The following is a 22666-nucleotide window of genomic DNA, read 5'->3' on the forward strand; positions in this document are numbered from 1 at the left end:
CAGAGTAGTGTGCAAAGCATTTTAGAAGTACTATCCTTCAAAATAATATTTTAAAGTCAATTGCATTTTGTTATCGAAAGGGGTATGTTTCAGATATCTGGCAAATTGATTTCTGTGAAACACCATTCTATCTGTGCTGCTTTATCCCCAGCAACATTATCTTGCTGTACAAACTTGAAATTTATATTAAACTCAGGGTATGTGCACCAGGTGTCTGTTTATTGACTTCTCAACCACGTCGTACTAGAGCACTAGCTTTCTACCTAATGGCGTAAAATCAAGACCAGCCAGCAGGTTTCTAAGGCTAGGCCTGGTCTTGGATTCTTTTCTGAGCTTGGAAAATTTGCGTACTCATTCTGTGTCTCAATTTCCCTTCCTGTTAAACTGAAAGAACAATATCTTCTCTGAATTTTGACAGCATCTCATGGCAATCGTTAGAATGGCAATGTAGGCACTCCAGGTCTTCAGAAAAAGAAATTGAATTCAGCAAAAAATAAAAATTGAACTCCAGAAAAAGATCTGGGTGGTGAGAAAGGGGAGAGGAAAGGCAGCAGGTAACAGAGCACAGATGAACAGGGTTAGATGGGTAAAGGACTGCAAAGGTGACCAGGAGAAGAGGCTGAGATTTCATACAATTCAGATAGGTCCCAGGTCAGGCAGGTGGCAAACAGAGATAAAGAGCTTAAGAGACAAGGAGAGCAAAGGGATAGGGACATATAATTTTTGAGGAGACCAAATTAGGGGCAAGTAAGGAGATACTAGGTCATGGAGGTAAGAGAGAGAGCCCTTCATATGTCAGAGGTGACCTGAGCTGATTCCCAGAGGTTTTTTGTTTTTTTGCATTTTTGACTTTTCTCCTTGAACTAGAAAATAGCTTATTTTCACTTGCAAACCTCAAAATACATATGCTCACTGATGAAGTCTGAGGTTTTATATGTCAAGATGAATTCAAGGTGTCAGTTAATCTGGGAGGTGTCAGTGATTGCCCTGCACGTTCCAGCTGGCCATACACTTTCACCTTCTCTCGTTTGACCGCTGAACAATCCCAGGTGCTAGAGAGGGCAGATAGCACCTTCTCCACTGACATATAAGCTTCTCCTGTGTGTGAGACACCAAATGTCAGACAACTTGGCTATACTCACAAGCCCTTCTCCAGTTGTAGCATGTTCCTGAGAAGACCTTTCCTTCCTTCCTTACAGGCCCCAGCAACTCAGCCTGCTTTTCTGGCCCTGAAAGTTGGCCCTCCCCTTGCCTATACTCAGCTTGTAGCAGAGTAGGATAGAGGATCTCAACTCCCCTCTTTCTTTCTGTACATGACATAAGGACCTTCTGTGTTAATATTTTGTAGTTATTCACTCCAGAGAGCCAAATGAAATATCAAAAATAAGTAACATACAGGACAGTAAGTTCCAGAGTGCCACTGTATTTGCATAGCCTATAGAATAGGATTGAGGCCAGCTTCCACAGAGCACTTTCTCTGAGTCTCTTCTTAGAATTTCTCCATATACATTCCCCAGGTCCTTGTTACTGTTACCAGAGCTTCACACCACTCCTGATAGCCTTGGCCTTCTTGAGATTGGTTATAGATGTGAACATGAAAGAGATCAGTCTAGTGTTCAGTATCAGGACAAGTTACTAACCTCATGCTGTCTGCTAGGTGTTGTGGGAGCAAGTCCAGCAGGCCCAGCTCAAAATAAACCGCAACAGAGTTTCCACAATTCTTCCATGGCTCAAGCTGCATGCCCTCTCTCCTTTATCATTATATTAACTCACATTTCATGGTATGTAATAAGGGGAATTGATATCCTACAAATGTGATCTCTACTCCTAATCTGGAAGGTTTTGTCTTTGGGAATTTAATCTCGTGTATATCTTGTGACATACAGCCCCTGACCATCTGGGACCTGGAATGGTTCCAGATGGATTTTGGTGCTCTTGAGGCTTGGCCCCAAGGATTTCACTAAGTTACCTGTGTCATTGGTAGATGAGATGACTGCATTAAATATACATGTCAAGTAGAGAAACAGTCGAAGTATCTAGCTCAAAGAATTAGACAATCATTTATAAAAGGAAATACAATGATCATTGGATATTCTTATCCAAAGATAAGAAAATACAGAATATCAGAGAGCTGTGTGAGTGCATGACCAGGACAACAAGGGGATACCAAGTGATGCAGGCCCAGGTATGTTTGCGATAGCCCTTGGCCTCTGGCCTCAATGCCTTAACCTGGGCTCTGTACCTAGTTTATCCCATTTCGTTTGAGCACTCCCCATCCCTCTGCCTCCTCACTTTTCTGATCTTGGGACTTAGACTATACAGCAAATTGAAGCCTTTTTATTGAAGACCATTGAACTATGAAGAGACATGTTAAAAGTAAACTTTTCTGTAGAGAAACAAAGGGTATTTAGCTCATCTGCTTTTAAAACTGAAAATTAAGATTAGGAGTTATAAGCTTTACTAAAGCAGTTAAACAAGTAATAAGGAAAAAGGGTTGGGGGAGAAGAAAAGAGAAAAGAAAATCAAGAGAGACTAAGGGCAGGTGATGGAAAGACAAAGAGATGGAAGAACAGAGTGTGGGAGAGATCAGGGAAGAGGGTGAGCAGAGAGAAGGGCAGAGGCAGGCAGGCCAGAAAGAAGAGTGTGGCTTCGGTGCCAGAGAGCTGGATTCTAAAGCCATAAAACTCCTGTGACAGATACCATACTGGTGAATAGTGAAAGGATCCCCCTGAGATTAAGAATGTAAGATGGCTACTGTCACTACTTCTGTTCAGCTTCATGCTGGAGGTCCTAAAACTCCTGTGACAGATACCATACTGGTGAATAGTGAAAGGATCCCCCTCAGATTAAGAATGTAAGATGGCTATTGTCACTACTTCTGTTCAGCTTCATGCTGGAGGTCCTAACTGGTGGAGTAAGGCAAGAGAAACAAATGTAAGCCGAGGGAGAAATAGAGCTCACCAGTCACAGGCAACATGATTTGTATGCACAGAAGGTCTCAATGTGACTAGTAAGATCGCTGGGTGCAAGGTCAATATATAAACAGCAATTGTATTTCTATATGTGAACACAAATAGAAATTGAGGTTTATAAAATTATGTTTTCAATTACATAAAAAACCTCAGATGCCTCTCTGAGCTTCATTTTTCTCAATTATAAAATTAGGGCAACAACAGTAATAACAGTAACAGTAACAGCAACAGCAGCAGCTAGGGTTTGTTGAGTACCCACTGCTAGACATTGCTGTAAATGTTCACATGGATTATTTCTTTTAAACTTCACAACCCTTTAATGTTTGCTGTGAGAATTAAATGAGGAAATATATGTAAAACACTTAGGAAGTTGCATTGTATATAATAAGTTCTCAATAAATTTTAGCTACATAAAAATGGGCATTGTTTTAGAGAAACTCACAGTCTTAGTTCTTAGTAGAACTAAGCTTCTATTCATTGGGCATGCAATTTGTAGAATAAACAGTCATGCATTATTGTTTTTAAAAAATTGTAAATAGCTCATTAATTTATTTGTTTAGCCAGGCACTGCTCTTGGGTCTAGGAAAACACTGGACAAGCAAAACAGAAAAAAATCCATACTCTAATGGGGTGGGGCTTCCCAGGTGGTGCTGTTGGTAAAGAATCCACCTGCCTGCCAATGCAGGAGACAAATGAGTTGAGGGTTCCATCCCTGGGTCAGGAAGATTCCCTGGAGGAGGAAATGGCAACCCACTCCAGTATTCTTGCCTGGACAATTCCATCGTCAGAGGAGCGTGGAGGGCTACAGTCCATGGGATCACAAAGAGTCAGACACAGCTGAGTGACTGCACACACACATACTCTAATGGAGTTTACAGTTCGGTTGGGGACATATGTATTAAGCAAACGGTATCACAGATTGTACTATGAGACTGAAGTACAGGAGTTAAGAGAATGTAAAAGAGGGGAGTGAAAATTCACAGGTGAGCTGAATTCAGAAGGTAAGTGGAACAGGGGCAGGGCTAGGAGAATGTTCCAGAGGAAGCAGTCTATCTGAAGTGGGTAAGGGAGAGGATGTCATGATTCTGGACCTAAAAATTGTCTGAGCGACTGGAGCTCAAAGAATGAGGAGAGGGCCACTATATGAACTCTGGCTGCAGAGATGGACAGAGAACAGAGCATCAAGGCCTTGGGAGCTTTGTTAGGGATTTTCACAGTGAGAAGCAGTGTGGTTTTATGCAGAGTGCTGATGTGGTCAGATTTGTGCTGTCAAAGTGTTTCTCTACTGCAGAGGCTACTGTTGTAGTCTGGGAAAATATGAAGTGTAACCCGGGCTCAGGCACCAGCAGCAGAGAGGAAGAGTGGGAATAGCTGAGAGGTATTCAAGTGGTGGAGCTGATGAGGTTTGGTGTTAGCTTGGGTGAGGGAGGAGGGGTGCCCACTGATGCCTCCCTCCTAGGAGCCGACTCAAAGAACTGGGTGACTAGGGTGACATTCACTGTGGTGAGGACAGTCTTTGTTGATTACCTTTACTAATATAATATGGAAACTTGAGGTATTTGAAGTATTTCTTTTCCTATGGAAATTTGAATGTCTTACTCAGTGGGAAAAGAATGATAGGTTTAAGATACTGACTTGGAAGCTTTGAGATATTTACTCCTTGTTTCCCCTTTTATTTTCAAAAGGTGTCAAATGGTTATACCTTTTGTCTTAAAAAAGGCTTGAGTAATCAAACAGAAATTACTGAAGGTTGCATTTAGAACCAGTCTTCCCCCCACTTGCCCTCCGTCTGTTTCTCCAACCTGAAAAACTGCAGTGGGTTCAGTATAGTAATCTGTATGTCTTTCTTCTGCCTGGGTCACCAAGTGGTTAGAACTGAGCAAAGAATTATGGGGGTTGTAATGTTATTGCCGCATCCATTAATTGTCCAAGTTGTCAATATTAAGATTTAGCTGCTCTGATTTCTCCCCCTCTGGTTTAGAATGGCTTTGGCAGGTGTAGTAGGGCTAGAAAAGACATTCACATCTCTGGGTCAGAGTCTTCAGTCTAAGGCTGGTGGTGCTGGAGTTGATCTGAACAAGGCTGTGAGAAGGCTCTGGGGTTGACATTCCCCAGGACTGACAGGGGCTCCCCAAGCCTTGGCATTATCTCAGAGAATGTCTGTGGCAGATCAGGGTTTGTCGGACTCCTAGAAGGCAGGGGAGGCCACTAGTAGCTTAGTCAGGGGGACATGTGATGTGGAAAGGTATTCCTACAGTCTAACTCCTTGCTTAGATACTAGAGGGGGTGAGGGATGTGGCTGATGATGTGTGTGTGTAAGTTTGTACCACCCTCAGGTCAAATGGCAGGCTGTCTCTCTCCCTCTCTCTATCAGTCTGTGTCACACACACACACACACACACACACACGCACGCACACATGCATGCACACCAGCGTCCTCAGCTGTGCCCACCTCTCTGGGTCATAGCCCAGCAACCTCATGGTGCAGGGAATGGGAACAGAACTTCATGGTCTGTCTGAGTTCCCTGAAGCTACTAGACTCTGAGGCAGAGTGAAATCTGAGCATGGGACTCTTATGGGCTGCCTCCCTCCTTTCCCTCCCACCATTCCTGGCTAACAGCCGGACTCTCCCCTGTCTTTGCCCCTGTAGCACTCCACTTCTCTGAGCATCATGGGCTTTTCCAACACACTGGAGATGGAGCTGTCATCTACCAGGCTGGCGAGGACCCTTGAGCCACAGATGCAGAGCACGAGCAGCCTGACAGCTGCCCCACCCCAAGTGATGCCCCAAGTGGTACCAAGCCTGCTGAGTGGTCCCCCACCAACCATGTCCAGCCTAGCGAGTGGTCAAAACCAGGCTGCGCCCAGCCTGACAGCCAGTCACCTGCCGGCCATGCCCAGCCTTGTGCGTGGCCCACCCCAGTCCATGCCCAGCCTAATGAGTGATCCCTCCCCGGCCATCACAAGCCTGGCAAGTGATCACTCTCAGGCTGGACCCAACCTGATGTCTGGTCCCACCCACACTGTGCCAAGCCTGGCAACCTGTCCTCTGCAAAGTGTGCTTCCAGCTTCTGATGTGCAGCCAGAGACTGGGCCCGGCTGCAGTCCTGGTTCTGGCCGAACTGCAGGGGGCCTGTGCCCGGGGGATGGAGCTGACCCCTCCCTGGGGAGTGCCTTGTGTAAGGTAGGTCTTAGGGAAATGCCGTTTAATGTCCTCTGCTTAACTCTGGGGAAAAGGGTGGCCCCTGAGGCCTCATTCTGGCCTTAGCTTAACAGCTCTGTGACCACTGCCAGGGAAAATGTCTGATTTCTTCGATTCTTGTTGGCCTTTCACTTTTGAAAGATGGAAAGTGAGGATTCTACCCGCTTTACTGACTCTCTGGGACAAGGCCCTACAGCTGCTGCTCTGGATGCTTCCAAGGACTTGTCTATCCCCTCAGACCTGGAAGAGCCAATTAACCTCTCTGTGAAAAAACCCGCACTGGTGCCAGTGGTCAACACATCTGTGGCCCTGCAGCCGTACCGGAGCCCAAAAGGTGAGACTCAGCAGCCTGCATTTGGTGCGGACCACACGCTTGAGCAGGTGGACTCAGCACTGCAAGTGAAACGGAGGCCAGCAGAGCCATCTGAGACTGAGGGGACAGTGTTTTTCTCTCAGGCTAACCTCACTTCTCTGTCCAGAACTGACCTTTTGGTGCCTGTTCTGTTTCCCTCACTGTGGCCAGGAATTAACCTCCTTGTAAAATTCCCCAGGCAGAAGTTTGGGGATCTGGGTTATAGGGAGGGGGACACAGGAAGAGCACCACCCCAGAAGGGCTGAGCTGGGCAAAACATCCTAGGGACAAGAGCACATCTGACTCTGGGATAGCTGACCCACTCTGCCTCTTTATGTTTGAATGTGTGCAAGATACCTAACATTTCTGACTTCATTTTTCCCCCTGTAAATGGAGCTAATCATAGCTACTTCGTAGGCTTCTGGGAAAAATACCTACAGTGAAATCATTTGATGACTTATTCTGTAGTAACAAGAATTTGCCTTGCACCTGGCCTTGATGTGGATTTTTGTCTCACAGAAAAGGGAATTTGGATTGGTTGGACTTGGCTCTGATTGTCTTCTCTGATCCCCACACGCATTCTCAAATGGGGCTAGGCCAAGGCACCTTCCTTCCAGGGAAGGTGAGGGCTGGTTGGGAAGTTAGATAGCAACTGCCTAGTGAGTGCTGGGGGCCTTCTTAGTTCAGTGTATGATTCATGTGTGGTTTGTAACGGTCAGTCTTTTACCTCTGTATTTAGTGGATGAAGAAATTTTTCTCCTTGTCCCCTCACATTGGCTCTTCCTAACTGCACAATAATGCCACCCTGAATTTCAAGCAATTAAATATTTTGAACCCTGCTTGTCCATGGAAGGTGCCTCGGCCAGTGCCTGGTGCTGAGTGAGTGCCCGGTACATGCTCGTGTCCTCCTCTCTTCCCACTGCCCCCTGCCCATCTGCACAGACTGCACTTCTCAGGGGAGGGCTCCTGGGAGCCTCTTGCCCCTGGAAGGTGAGCTGGATTCTCAGGCTGTGCCGAAATCCCAGCACTTGGCTGATAAGGAAGGGGCTGCACAGAATGACTCCTAAGAGCAGGTGACACCAGTATATACATGGGGAACGAGTAACTTCTGAGCTTATTTTGAAGGTGAGATGCTGGCTCCTCAGCACCTAACCCAACACTCACTCCTGGGTAGCCTCTGAGTGTTACCTGTGTTATCTTTGAAAAAGAAAGTAGCCTTCTTCCCCCTCAGGAAGGGAGCTGGGTAGGATTGTCAGCATGATGAGTGATTACAGTGTGAGTAATGATGGTATGACAGGCGTGTGACTGCAGTATGAGTAGCAGATAAGAGTAGAAGGTGTGGGTGACAGGGTGTGTTATCATAAATGTACGTATGAATTTGTCTTTTGTCTTAGAGTATGAGAATTTTGAACAAGGAGCCCTCGGGCTAAACACAAAAAGGAACCAGAGTATCAGGTAACAGACCCTTGGCCCAACACCCTCTCCCACCATCCAACTTCACGTCCTGGGAGACTGGCACAGGAAGTGAGCATCCTTGATGGCTTAATCTGGAGCTTGCCTGTCTCTGGCTTCTTCAGCCCCCAGACCCTGGAGTGGGTGTGTGGTTGTGTGTCTGGGGTGGTTGTGGGAGGAAGTCCTGACTCCAGCGCTGTGAGGCAGGCACTCTGGGTGCAGTTCCCCCTCTACAGGGGTCCCCCTTTGATCAGAGGGCTCCCAAGGGGCCAATGGGACCTGACCAGGCAGAGCTGGTGGCGGGCTGGAACAGGGGCCTGTGGAGGGTTGGGCTGAGGAGCTCCTGAGCGGCAGTTCAGTTGTGGGATCATGGATGAGCTTGACTTAGCAGTCGGGCCAGAGGGATGTGGCCCATCCGAGACCCAGGGATGTGGTTCTTGCCCTAGACCCTTCAGTAATGAGCCCAAGATTCCCTACGTGCGCCTGGAGCGGCTCAAGATCTGTGCTGCCTCCTCGGGCGAGATGCCGGTGTTCAAGCTGAAGCCACAGAAGAATGATCAGGATGGGAGCTTCCTGCTGATCATCGAATGTGGTACTGAGTCCTCCAGCATGTCCATTAAGGTACTGCTTTTCTCTGCCTTCTCCTTGAAACTTGGCCGGGTCCAGGAGCCTCTCTTTCCTCTCTGCTCCTGGCAGAATCCCGGCTCCAGCCTTGTTCCGAGTCTCTGAGTGGGGCTGCTGCTCGGCCACACCTTGTCCCCTGCTGCCTGGGGTCTGTGAGGGGCACACTAGGACTGAGCTGTCCTGGTGTCCCTGGGGCTGGCTGGTTTGGGGTCCTGAAATGAGTTGGTGCTCAGGGCTCGTCATCTTTCCTCTCCCTCCCCCAACAATGTGGTGCCTCGCTCTGACCACTCAGACTCACTTCTTCCCCAAGGTCAGCCAGGACCACCTGCCTGATGCCATCCAGGCCCCAAATCTGGGGGGAAGAAAGGTCACTGTCACATCTCCGGCTGGGCAGCAGCCCCCAGAGGTGGAGAGTGCATCTCCTGAAGAACACAGGCTCATTCCTCGAACCCCTGGAGCCAAGAAGGGGCCCCCAGTACCCATAGAGAATGAGGATTTCTGTGCTGTCTGCCTCAACGGGGGGGAGCTGCTATGCTGTGACCGCTGCCCCAAAGTGTACCACCTTTCCTGCCACTTGCCAGCCCTGCTCAGCTTCCCAGGGTGAGTCATGCAACCCAGGCCGTGACCTGGATGGCACAGTGATCTTCCAAGGGAGGTTATTCCAGGCCAGCCCACAGGGCTCTCTCGGGGGGACTTCCTCCCCTCTCTGGCCTGCATAAACTGCAGGTCTGTGACTTAGTGGCTCTCTCTGTGCTCCTTCTGCACACAGATAGGCAGATGCTTCCCTTCCTCCTCTGTTCCCAGCTTCTCTTGTGCAGATTTATCCCTTGACGTCTCTCCCAGCCCCTTGCTAACTCCTGTTTTTCTGGATTCACTAATCCTGAGTTAACTGAGTTTCTTTCAAGCCTGTTGCTAGGAAGCCATTCTCTGTAGGGTAGGGCTGGGGACTTAGTTTCTCATGCCACCCCCACCCCAAGCCTGTCTCGGGGTAGAGGGACAAGGGAGGGGCTGTGGACCTGTGCTGAGGCCTCACGCGGCCTCACTTGCCTCTGCAGGGGAGACTGGGTGTGCACTTTGTGCCGCAGCCTGACCCAGCCCGAGATGGAGTACGACTGCGAGAATGCCCGCTTTAGCCAGCCTGGACTGCGGGCCCCTCCTGGCCTGAGCATATATGACCAGAAGGTAGGGAGGGGTCTCTGGGAACAAGGTTCCCACCTGGGGTAGCCTGCCTGTGCCATGGGGGCTGAGACTTTTCTGAGGGGATGAGAAAAGTCTCTGGTACCTCTCTTTTGGGCTATGCCTGGACTTTGGCCCACGGGGGTTCACTGTGATTTTTCTTCTGCCAGCTGTTTTCCTCTGGCCTGGGAGGCTTAACTGTGCCCTGGTATGGCTGGTGGCTCATACCCTGTGGGCCAAAGCTATCAGGGTCACTGTGTTTAATTCTCACTGAGGTGGGGCCAGAGCAGTCTGACACAGCTGCCCGTTCTGGTTTCTGCAGAAGTGTGAGAAGCTGGTGCTGTCCTTGTGCTGCAACAGCCTCAGCCTGCCCTTCCATGAACCTGTCAGCCCGCTGGTAAGGAAGCCCTCACTGGTTCTGCAGAAGGCCTGGGTCTGGAGCAGATTGCGGTGGGGCCCAGGGTGGGCTCGGAGCGTGGCCGCTGAAAGTAGGAGTAATTTGTGCATGATCTTGGGACCTGGGGGCCTGGCCACCACAGCCCCCCACAACTGCTGTTGCATCAGACCTGCTTGACACGTAAACCACTCCTCCTTTCCCTTTCTCTTTTCCCTCCACTCGTTGCTTCCTGCTGCCTTTTTCTTCCTTGTGTTCTTTTATTTCTGCTCCAACTCTATCTCTTCTTTCTTCTTATCCTTCACTTTTCTCCTCCACTTCTCTCTTCCTATTTGCTTCCCCTCCTCTCCTCCCCCAAGGCCCGACATTACTACCAGATTATTAAGAGGCCCATGGACCTGTCGATCATCCGGAGGAAGCTGCAAAAGAAGGACCCAGCTCACTACACCACCCCGGAGGAGGTGGTATCAGACGTCCGCCTCATGTTCTGGAACTGTGCTAAGTTCAATTATGTATGTCTTCCCTGTTTTCCCTCTCCTCTATTTCCAGTGACCCCCCAGGACTGTCATGGCTGGATAGGGGTGTCTGGTTTGGGCCTGGGCTACCATGAGGACCTGGGAGCAGACCTTCGGGGGCCTACTATAGCGACTGTGTATAAACTCTCTCCCACATTTGGGCCTCAGCATGAACTCAGGAGGAAGATGGGGGTTGTTAGTGACTCGCCATCTGTGGGTAACTGTCAGGGTCACTTCTGCTTGGAGAGCTGATGATACTAAATGGATTATCCTGGGTCCTGAGAAAATGTAGAGTTTGAGCCATCCAGGAGATCCAGCCAGGCTCTGTGCTCTTTGTACAGCTCTTGAGGGGGCTGGAAGGGATGGGCTGGTGGATCAGGGCCAGATCATCACTGCTCTCCTCCCCTTTCAGCCCGACTCTGAGGTTGCAGAGGCAGGCCGCTGCCTGGAAGTGTTCTTTGAGGGCTGGTTGAAGGAGATCTACCCTGAGAAACGGTTTGCTCAGCCACAGCAGGAGGACTCAGACTCTGAGGAGGTGTCTAGTGAGAGCGGGTATTCCACTCCCCAGGGCTTCCCGTGGCCCCACTACATGCAGGAGGGCATCCAGCCCAAGAGGCGGCGGCGACATATGGTAAGAAGCTGCTGCCAGCTGGCAGGCGAGTGGGTGATTGGGTGATTAGGTAGGTGGAGGGCACCCATGCAGCAGGTACAGGGTAACCTGAAGTGAGGCTTTTCAGCTCAGGTGGCACAAGAGAGTACGGACAAGGAGCCCTCACTTCCCACCCCTCAGCTTAAGTGGAAGGCAAGGCAGTGTGGGGCTCTTCAACTCCAGTGACCTCTGAGGCTCAGAACTCAGAGAGGTGGATGTATCTGCCTGGGTCACCCCCAAAATTTGCAGCAGGACAAGGTCTCCTGACTCCTGCTGGTTATTCCACACTGTGATGCCCTGGTCTCAATCCTGATCTCCACTTGGGTTGGGAGAAAGGGAGAGTCTTCTTAGCCCCTTAGTGTAGAGAAGGAAGGAGAGGTGTTGCTTGCAGGAAAGAGATATCCTCTGACCTTTTGTTTGGTCTCACTCTTGCAGATCTGAAACATCAGTTCCATGCTGTTTCATTCCACTGACATGTACTGCCTGCCCACTGTGTGCCAGGGTCCCACTAGCCACTCCCATCGCCTGTGAGACTTGGCACACAGTGCTTGGTGGCTTCAGTAAGGTTTGAAGTTGCATCCCTGGGGTGGAATAAAACACTTTTTCCCTGGGGAATCCCAGTCTGGACTTTTCACACTAATGAACCCTACATTTGAGCATTCTGATTCTAAATTTTTTTTTTTCTTTCAGGAGAATGAAAGAGCAAAACGAGTGTCATTCCGCCTGGCCAACAGCATCTCCCAGGTGTGAGGGCTGGAAGGAGACCGAGCACTCTGGCAGCTGGTGCCTCCTCCTGTTGACCCCTCCTCCCCACCTTTCAGCGCATTCTCCTTGGATCGTGGACGTGAGGCGCTTCTTGTCGAGCCTGTACTGTCCTTCTTTGCCTTTTGCATCTTACAGCATTTATTTGGGAGCCATAGTGCATCCACTACAGAGAAGATTTTAGTAATAAACAGCAAAGAGGGGGTGTTCCCTGTGAGCAGAATGGTCAGATGTGTAGGATCCACTTGACAAGACCAAGCCTGGTCAGGCTCAGGAGGACCATCCTTCCTTGGTGTATTCTTCCTGCTGACGAAGGCAGACATTTCTCACCTTTTAGTGTGCAGGGCTCAGGAGCAGCGTATGTATCTGAATTCCTCCTGGGCCCAGAAGAGGGTAAAAGAAGAGAGAGAGGTTCTGATGTATCTACCGCAGGCCTGTGATCCTTGGCCTAGCACAGCCAAAGACTGTCACTGTTTGCCTTTGTTTGGCCTGCTCGGACAGAGGCACCTGCCCTGGGTGTGGTAATGAGGCTTCTAGAGGCGATAGGTCTCAAATGGTGCCTATTCGGGTCCTCACGGTTTTCAGGGTATTTGTTCTTCACGTCCCCTCTCCTGATGCTGATGCAGGTGGCCGCTGCGGAGCTCTGGATAGCGTGGCATTCTTGACAGGGCTGGGGAGCCGTGCAGAGACCACTTAGGTCTTCGGGCTCGGATCTTACTTACAGGCTTAAGAAGATTTTAACTTCAGAGCATGCCCTCTGTGCCACTTCCTTGGATTGAGAGCTCTTCTTTGGTGTCAGAACTGGCTTCTTAGAAGTGATTATTGGTGGCTACCCCTTCATTATGCCCATTCAGAGGTCCAGACCCTGAGTTCTGCTTAGGAGAACTGTGAGGAAGCTGCTGTCTGCTTCACATACAGAGGTTCTGGGCCAAGGAGAAGGACCCACAACCAGCTCCCTCTGCTGGGTCTCTCCTCCGGCTTAGAGATCCTAGCTCTCAACTCCTCCACTTCATAGAGCCAAAGATCAGAAGTGAGTCCTCTGACTCATCTGCCCTCAGGCTGTCCATAGCCGAGAAAAAGTCAAGACTCTGCTGATAGCCCCCACCCCCTTTCGTTTGTTGGAGAAGGTCAGAGGGACTGGCAGGAGCCAGGCCTAAGCATTCATGGAAGTTCTGTCAGGGATGTAAAACTGATAGAAGCCTCTTCAGTGTCCTTTGGTGACCCTGAAGCAACTTCAGAACTTTATTTCTCCAGGAATTCAGAGAGAAGTGTTCTGGGGGTCACGGGCACAGGAGCAGAGCTCCAGGCTACATGTCAGATAGATGGTCATGGTCCATGCAAGGAGTTTGGGAGGTAAAAGGCATACACAGATGCTGGGGGTCAGGCCACCTCCTTGGCAAGGACTTAGTTGAGAAGGAACCTGTTGCTGATGTTGGCTTGGCCTGGAGACAGCTCTCCCTGGTCCTGTCATGGCTTAGCTGATTTCAAGGGAGCTGCAGGTCATGGCTTTATTTTTTCCAAGAGATGAAATTTAAGGAAATTCTTGTCTGTAGGGCCCTTGTTAATGGGGACATTTTGATCAGAGAAAACGTTTCTTCTCTCCTTGTGAGTGGATGGAACTGCTCATTTCCTTTCCATCCAGGCTGAAAGAGCATCTTCACTTCAAAGCAGACTATGCCCACTGACTTACCATTCTCTCACCAGCACATGCCAAGCTCTCCTAAGCAGATGGGCTTCCATAGTCATGTTTTCTAGTTTGGGGTAACTAAGTCTTGAATACTCCAGTAGCCAGGCTATCTTTGGGTGTAACCCTCTGCCCTTTGGAGCTCATATGACTTTATGGTTTGGGCTCTGGCCATTTCCCTTTCAATTTTTGAATCTTTTTCTCTATTTAGTTGGCTTGGCAAGGTTCTCTCTGTAATTACCTCATTAATTCCTCCTCTTGGTCATTTTTCCTTTGTGTGGGTCACCTTCCCACCTTCTCTGGATCACCTTCATGGTGCTTTGTGTTGGGCAGCTGGGTGAGGGCTGTGACAGTCTCAAACCTGATTGACATCTTTCCCCACGACCAGTTGGAAACCACAAATACGAAGCAGAAATACTTAAGTGCTTGGCTTCCCTTGTATCAGTGTTGTTCCCACTTGTAGCCTGCTGGGCCAGGGGACCTTAGTGATGTGGTAGAGAGTCACATGCTCCCTTCCCACTGCTGAGAACCCTGCATGCCAAGAAGCTCCCTTTAGGCACCAGAGTAGGGAGGGTGGGAGGTAGGGTGTCCTTTCCTCTAAGAGTGTGTGCCCCCCCACCCCATTCCTACACTGGTTACCCCACAGCACTGCCCTTTCCTGGCTTTTCCTGTGTATTTAACACCAGTGTTTTAAGTCATAGTTTTGTTTTGTTTTTGCATGCAGAAAACAATATGGTGTTTTAGAAATTAAACAAAAGGCTACTGGCTGAGTGACCGACTTTATGGCTCTTTGTTAACATTTGAGCTAATTCCATTTTTTACTTATTCCTATAATGGTCCCATTTTGGAATCAGTTAAGTCCTTTGGTCATTGACAAAGTCATGAAGTGAAAAATGCTATGAGTTCTGGCTTCTTAAGGTATAGAATGCAGTCCTAGAAGAGAAATTGGGTTTCTTGGATATGCTGAGAAACAGAAGAATAGGTTAGCTTCAGCTGATGCAAAGGAAATTGTAGTGCACTCTTCTAGGACCTAGGTAGGTTGACTCTGCCTAACTTCCAGCAGTTGCCAACTATCCATCTTGCCTGTCTGTGCAAGTGGCAGCCACCAGATCCTCCACAGACTCTGTATATCTTCACAGAGAACCCTGCCATCAACCCTGGAGCACTCTGTCTCCCTGTACCCAATTCTGGCAACAGGTCTTTGCCTTGCTCCTAAGACCTAGACCCCTCCCTGTATGTTCCTGGGCTCTGCTCTGCTTTCTCTCCCACTCCATGGTGTTGCCTATAATCTTCTCTTCCGAACTCCTTAACTGAGACTCTGCCCTTTCTGGATTAACATCCCCTGTGCTTCCTCTTCTCCCACTTTTCCACTGCTATTAATTAAATTGCCTGCTCCTTCAACCTGTTTCCAAGACCTTAGCTCTCTGTTCTCCCAATCTTTCAGTCTTCTCCTGGACTTCCTCCTCTCCTGAGCCTAAACCCATGTCCCATGACACACTGATGCTTTTTTCAGCATCCTGAACTTCCTCATCCTCTCCAACTTTTGCTGGAACTATCAACCATCCTTCATTTTCTGCATCAGCCTGTGTTTAGCTCCCTCTTTCTGGGCTCCTAAGCATGACAGATTCAGCGCTGAGAGCCTCAGTTGGGCTCTCAGTATTGACTGGTGTATCTTTGACTGGTTATTACTCTGCTTTCCATGCGTGCCCTTTATCTTTTCTCTCAGCAAATGACTGGCCTCATTGCCTGCTTCACAGAAGAGAGACCCTAAAACAAGACTTTCACTGTTTGCATGCTCCTCTCCCCGCCCATCCCTCCACATAGCCGTCCTTAGCTCCCTGCCAGTTATTCCTGTTTGGTGCTCTGCTTCTCTAATCCTGCGCTGTGTCTTCCAAGACTTTGCTTCATCGCTTACCTCACTGCTCCCATCTTCCAGGGTCTTCAGCCACACTCTCCACTGGTTACCTCCACATAGATAACAACAAACTAAGGTCTCCCCAAGATTAAAATAAAATTTCTTAAGAGTCTATTACATTTCCCCCTTGTCAGCCAGATTTCTCTTAACAAAATACTTTTCTTGATTCTTCCTAGTCACTCTTTCATCCTCTATATAGTTTTTCATAAAATTCACCAATGACTGCCCGGTTGCCAAATCAAGTGGATACCTTTCAGTCCTCAACAGTTGTGAACTCCCTACAGCATTTCACATCATCTACCACTTCCTCTTTGAAAAACCCTCTTTACTTGGCTTTGGTGACACTGCAGCTGTCTGGATTATCCTCTTTACCTCTCAGTCACACAGGCTGAGCCTTCTTTGAGATACGGACAGGGACTGCTGTTGGTAGCATCCTGTGGTCTCCCCTCTTCAGGAGCCAGATGGGCAGGAGGAAGCATGTCTGCTCCTTCCCCTACCCTTCATGTCTGCCTGTTTTCTTTGACTTCATTTCTTCTCCTGGACTCAGATCTCCTCATGCCAAGCGTGTGTATGAGCTCTGCTGGGAGGACAGCATCTGTGATTCTTTTTGTCTCTCCCAGCACAGACACAGACAGATTTTAGCCAGATTTTAGTGTGCTAAGAGGCCCTATATAAATCAGTCCAGGAATGTGGATTAGGTCTTACCAAGAAGAAATTTGGTAAACTGGATTACCCAGCTGGTGGGCAGCTCATCACCAGGATCCTCACACCAATTAGAGCCTGCCTTAGCCGGTAAGGAGCATGGGATCATGGTAAGCGGGATCATGGTAAGCATGATCATGCATGGATCAGTGCTCTAGCCAGGAGGAAGATCCCATCTGGGGTGGGTATCTGCCACTGATAACATTCTGTTGGAGGGAAATCAGGAAGTTCTGTGATCCATCACTTGCTTGGGGTTCAACTAGGGTCAGCCTGGCCCCTTGAGCCAGGTCGTCCCCATCTGTACTGATCACCACCACCTGCTTGCTCCAGTTGTTCCTTCAGCTGGAGGCAGATGCTGGTTGTTTTCTTGGAGGCAAGAAGGTATGACAGAAAGATGTATTATTTGAGATGCTAGATACCTAAGATATGACTCTGCCAGTTATGAACTGTGTGACCTTGGGTACAGTTTCCCCATCTATAGAGTCGTGGGGAGGGAGATGTGAAAACAGTGATCTCTCAGAGGCTCTCCAGCTCTAAAGATGGTGATGGTGATTCTGATTCTAAAGCTCAGGCCACATAGGGAACAAGGGAACACTGCAGTAGGACATGGCTAGGGAGTCTCGACCAAGCCAGGGCAAAGGGCCTCACAGGCCAGACTGAGCTGCCTTGAGGAAGGTCTTCAGTAGCTGGTGCTGCTTCTGGAGCCATGTGCTCATTCCTCAAGCTGCACCCCTCTGTTGGCTGTGTAGGGTAAGTTCCTGCTAGGCCTCTTCTAGAAGTGGCCATCGGATCCAAGGTGGTTGGGGGCATGAGGGAGGAGCATTATAAGGGGAAGTGTCACTGATCTTAATAGAACCTACACATTCAAGAACAAATTAAAAAAAGAGCACTTTTCTTTACCAGTAATGTGTCATGGAGTGTTTTTTCAGTGGAGATGGTTGAACCGACTTCATGGTCTTCTCACCCCCAGACTCCACCACCCTTAAGACACAAGGTGGGGAAGAGCAGACTGGGGAGCTTTCTCACTAGGAAAGAACTCCACTTTCTGCTTCCTACTGTGTGAACACAGCCTGTTCTTTGAAATGGTCTGGGGAAAAAGTGACCACCACTTCTAGTCACTAAACACTTCTGGAATATCCTTTATATAGCGACATTCCCCAATTACTTAACCTTAGTGTTCCTCTCTGCCCAGGGGTTTCCAGTCATCGTGCGGGGCAAGGACATTGTAGTGGATATTTGTCATTCATTCTGACTGAATGGAATCTGAACTTCTTTCCTATTTTGGGGGAATTCCCCACCCCAGGAGTCTTGAGAGGCAGAGCTCACTTCTTACTATTGAATCTGAATACATTAAAACTTGATTTCCCAGCATCCCTTGCCTTCTGGGTACTGGTCCAGTGGTAGTTATTTTTTAAAAAGAGAGAGAAAGAAAAGAAAGGAACGGCAAAGCAAAGCAGGGACTACAGAGACCCCCTCTGCAGCACTGGCTGCAGCGAGGTGGGGTTCCCATGGCGGCAGTAGCAGCAGCACAAGCTGAAGGGCCTGGTGCTTGATGGCAGCAGTAGTTTCTTCAGCACTCCAATTAGCTCTTAGCTCAGTTCCCTGGCCTTCCCAACAATTCTGCAAAATGCTTTAAAAATCTTTTAATAAACTCATTTTTTGCTTAAATTAGCCAAAGTTGATCCTTTTACCTTCAACTAAGCATCCTAACCGGAGAAGGCAATGGCAAGCCACTCCAGTACTCTTGCCTAGAAAATCCCATGGATGGAGGAGCCTGGTAGGCTGCAGTCTGTGGGGTCGCTAAGGGTCAGACACGACTGAGCAACTTCACTTTCACACATTGGAGAAGGAAATGGCAACCCACTCCAGTGTTCTTGCCTGGAGAATCTCAGGGATGGGGGAGCCTGGTGGGCTTCCGTCTGTGTGGTCACACAGAGTCAGACACGACTGAAATGACTTAGCAGCAGCAGCAAGCATCCTAACAGATGCAGAAATCTTGAGGAATCTGATAAAGTCATGGGCCCACTCTTAGAGCTCCAGACCCACAAACCTTGTGGTCTGTGGACACTTTCACTTGGGTGTCTTAGCATCACCTGACGCATAGGCCATCCATCCCTCGGTGCCCTTAACATTCTTCCTCGAAGCAGCGAGGGACATGGAAAGAAAACTGGGTAATGTGGTGTCTGGGGAGCTAAGGAAGTTTGCGTTTCAAGAAAGGATGACCATCACTTTTAATGCTTACAATGAGACCTGGAAATTTTGTCTAACCCACCTTCCCCCACTCCTCCTCAGACTGGCCCAGGTACCTGAAACCTTTCCCCACACCTGCTCTGAGCTTTCTGCTGTGCTTTTTCCTTCCTATTTTTATTAGTACCAGCCTTCTCTAGGTCCCAGGGGGGCCTCTCTGCTTCCCATTCTTCAGGTTCTGGAGCACCTGCTAGAGCATGCCCTGCCCTGGCAGGTAGGTCTGCAGCACATTTTCTGCACAGGTGGCCTGTGGACTGCTTTATCCACTAGAAAGTACAGCCAGAGTATCCAGGGCCTGGAAGCTTTTCAGGGACCTACAAAAATATGTCAGAAACACGTTAGAATTAAAAATGGCAAAACCTAAATAAATAAATATCTAGTTAAATGTCTATATATTATACTATTATGTTAAACTCATTAATTGTTAATTTATAACACTTTCATTAAAACATTTTTACACTCAAAAACAATTTGCTGGTTAGAGTTCTTCACAAGAAATTCTATTTACTGAATGATTGCTGTATTCTTAACAATCATGTGTGTCATCTTTGTTAGCAAGGTGATTGCTAAGAAAGCCAAGCCAATTGTAAATTAGATGAATTACTCTTAGCCAAATAATTCAAAAAGAAAAACTGTGAAAATTCAAGATTTTGCAGTAAAAACTCTTATTTATTGTAGGCTGTGAATACATCTTAACATTTGTGTTGTAGGGTCTCCTAGAATAAGAAGGCCTGGGCTCTGGGAAGGGCTCTCAGATGTCAGTTCCTGGAGGCTTTGCCCACAGTACGGTTTGAGGCTGTAATCAATCCCTAGAGGCCACTATCAAACTGTGGCAGAGACTGCTAATTGTTGCCAGTATCCATTTTCTCCTTAATTTTAGTAATAAAATTACTTCCCCACCTTCCCTGGCTTCCTCTGCAGCTAGCTGGATGCTATCTTATGAATAAGTTCTTGACAATCAATTATGAAAGGCAATAATGTATAAAACTTCCAAGACAGGTTTTAAATGAAATTGCTTGTCCTCCACTTCCTCTGTCTTTACCCTCCCTCCACACAGGAACACAGGTAAGCCTACTGGTTATCCACTTTAATCTTGCTGATGGGTATGACATCCTAGAGAATGGTGAAACAGGAAGTACAATTAACCTAGGTGATTTGACAGGCTCACGGAGCACAGTCTCCATCTACCTTGATCTACCTGCTTTCCTCATTGGACTGTTACTTTCTTTGAGGAAGAAATATATTTCACTTTTTAAGCCCCTTAATTTTTTTGTTGTTATAGCAGCTGAGCCTATACTCTAATATGCCAAAACCAGAGCTTTCTTTGCTCCTTGGGCTGAGAGGATATCCCTCAACTTCCTGGAAGCTGCTGTACCCCTGGCCTCCAGAGGTATAAAACCTATTGAGGCCAAGCTCAGCATTCATGGAGAAATCGAGGATCTCTCCGTGCTTGGAAACAACTACCACAGCCTCAGCCCTGCCCCAGCCTAAGGACGAAGGCCTGGTACTGCTGAAAGCAGCTGTGTTATCTATGACTCTGCTCCCTACTTGTTCTGGTGAGTCCCAGGTATGATGGGGCCCACTGACACTGTCACTTTATGGCAAAGCCTGTGCCAGGCAGTGCCTCTGTGACTTTTTAAGTTTATTAATAAGCGTAATGAAGAATTCTTCTCTTTCCTATATGAAGTGCTTCTGTGGGCAGCCAAATAGTTGATGGGAGTGTCAAGGAAAAATGCACAACATAAGAGTTGTGAATTTAAGTATTTTTTTCAGGGACTTCACTGAGGGCTGTAGCTCAGGGGACAGCTTCTGTGCCAAAGGGGTAGAGGAGAAATCAGCTTATATATGATTTTGGCTACAGAATATGCACAAACACACATCTTGGTGAAAGATTAGTGCTAGTCACAGAGAGCAGATATATCAATGATTTTAGTGCTTTTCTGTGTGTGGGGAGATTCAAGAATCTGGATTCATTAAAATTCTTCCTGAGATATACATGTAACTCTCTAGGCCCTGTTTTCCCGAAGCACAGAGCGCCTCATCCTGTTTTTCATACTACATTCCTCTCAGGGTGCGTGTCTGTCAGTGCCTGCTGTGGCTGACAGTCCTTGTCCAGCTGGGTGGTGAGCAGTGCTCCTTGTTCTTTGTTTGCAAGGGGAAGTGTCTCTTTCAGAAGTTTTCTAGCTAATAATGAAAGAGTTGATAAATTGGAATACCACCATTTTTTTAACCTTCAGTGAATTAATAGATCTAGGCAGGGACCATCCATGGTTACCCATATCACACAGAGAGACATCCAGGCATTACATGTCTCCTGATACACAACATCATCTATGAAGTGTTTCCAAACCAACAGACTCTGAATCTAATAAAGTCTCTAGATTTACCTGCAAACTTACATATGTATCTCCCAATTGAGAGGAAATACAAAAGAACAGAGGAACATCTAAAATGACATCACAAGGATACAGTCAGTCAGATCTGGTCTGGGACAGCAATAGGACATAGGACCTGGTTTCTTCAACAAGTATATTGCAAGGAAAAAAAAAGATGGAAGGGGGACCTACAGATGAAAGAGACTTAAAAAAGAGTATAAACCAATTGCAAAATATGGAACTTATTTCCATCCTGGTTTAAAGAAAATAGTATTATGAAGCAATTGAGAAAAGATGAACACTCACAGGATAGTTGATAATATTAAGGATTTATTATTTTTAATGTTACTTTTACTTTATTCTTATGTTATTTTTAAGGTGTGATCAGGATAGTAGAAGAGCAGAATACTGGAATATTTATAATAGTAGAATATTGGAAACAAAACCTACAGAAGATGGTTGAATAATTTTATGATATACTTTAAAATGATATTTCAAGAATCTAACTGAGATAAAGATTCTCAAAGTCTTTGAATTAGGAATCCAGCCAAGTCATAAGTTGCATAAAGGAAGGAAATTCCAAACTTCTGACTTCAGAAACCTCTCAAGTATTTCAGAAGTCAGAGATATCAGTTAAAATAATGATCAAAAGAGGAATCAAATTTTGAGATAACAAATTTGCAGATTAGATTACATTTTATAGAACATAACAACACCACAGTAGCACAGTCCTCTTTAAAAATGCTTTTGAGTGAATAACATTGCCAAGACTCATTGAACAATCTTGTTTTGTTTTCTGTTGTATTTTCATGCAGTCTCCACACTGGACAGGAGGGTAAGGTGATCTCATTTTTAGTGACAGACTGGGCTGATATTCACTAGCAGTTAGAATGGCCTACATTTTCAAGACGGAGCACTGAACTTCTGTCAGTGTATTTTAATATAAAATTTCCTGTCTACCAAGCTCTAAGTGTATAATATAGAAAAGAACAACTAAATAAAAGATCTGGTTCTTGACTGGATACTAGATCAAAAAACAAACAAACCCAATTGAAAAGACATTTCTGAGACAGGTGGGGAAAATTTAATATGAGCTGATAACTTGTATTAATATTACGCTTCCCAAGAGTGATACTTTGAACTGTGATTACAGAGAAAAAAGTCCTTGTTTTTAGGTGGTCCATGCTCCAGTGTTCAGGGATGAAGGATCATTATGTCTGTAACTAACTCTCTCAGGAAAAACTATGTATTATGTTATTAGAAGTACAGTAGGTATGGCAAAAAGTTAACAATTGGTAAATCTAGATGACGGGGACATGAGAGTTCATTGTACTGTTCTCAGGAGAGGAAAAGGGCAAATAATTTAAAAAAATGAAACATGAGGCAGGCAATGTTTGTATCTAGAATAGCAGCATGGAAAATGATTAGGAGATGATGCTAAATTAAAAAAGCAAAACAATTATATGTAAAATAAAAGAAAAAAGATAAATATATTAAATTGTTATTATATCAGAATATATTAGGATGGTAGCATTATGCATAATTTTTGTGTTTTTTCCAAACTTTGGTGTTAAAATGATATACTACTTTTGTACTTATACAAATACTTTTATTGTATTTTTAAACTTTCATCATAGTATATTTC

The 22666-nt window shown here is 46.9% G+C and overlaps 1 protein-coding gene across 7 annotated transcripts in view; it reads left to right on the forward strand.

Moving 5' to 3' along the window:
- The window catches only part of TRIM66 (tripartite motif containing 66), a 56392-nt gene extending 37499 nt beyond the window's left edge, over positions 1 to 18893 (forward strand). For 5 of the 7 annotated variants that reach the window (XM_088843098.1, XM_088843097.1, XM_088843099.1 and 2 more), the window contains 9 exons: positions 5623 to 6156; positions 6316 to 6508; positions 7921 to 7981; positions 8425 to 8599; positions 8913 to 9202; positions 9658 to 9784; positions 10101 to 10175; positions 10532 to 10684; positions 11100 to 11444. In XM_088843098.1, coding sequence (XP_088699224.1) covers positions 5623 to 6156; positions 6316 to 6508; positions 7921 to 7981; positions 8425 to 8599; positions 8913 to 9202; positions 9658 to 9784; positions 10101 to 10175; positions 10532 to 10684; positions 11100 to 11363 — 1872 coding nt within the window. In that variant the 3' untranslated portion in view covers positions 11364 to 11444. Of the gene's footprint in view, positions 1 to 5622; positions 6157 to 6315; positions 6509 to 7920; positions 7982 to 8424; positions 8600 to 8912; positions 9203 to 9657; positions 9785 to 10100; positions 10176 to 10531; positions 10685 to 11099; positions 11445 to 11771; positions 11976 to 12026 lie in introns of those variants that run through there. The other 2 variants (XM_088843102.1, XM_088843103.1) reach the window with 2 other exon arrangements.
- The last annotated feature ends 3773 nt before the right edge of the window (positions 18894 to 22666 follow it).

Source organism: Moschus berezovskii, chromosome 14 (genome assembly GCF_049115385.1).
Source record: "Moschus berezovskii isolate FMDL1 chromosome 14, NW_MosBer_1.0, whole genome shotgun sequence".
Taxonomy (NCBI): Eukaryota; Metazoa; Chordata; class Mammalia; order Artiodactyla; family Moschidae; genus Moschus; species Moschus berezovskii.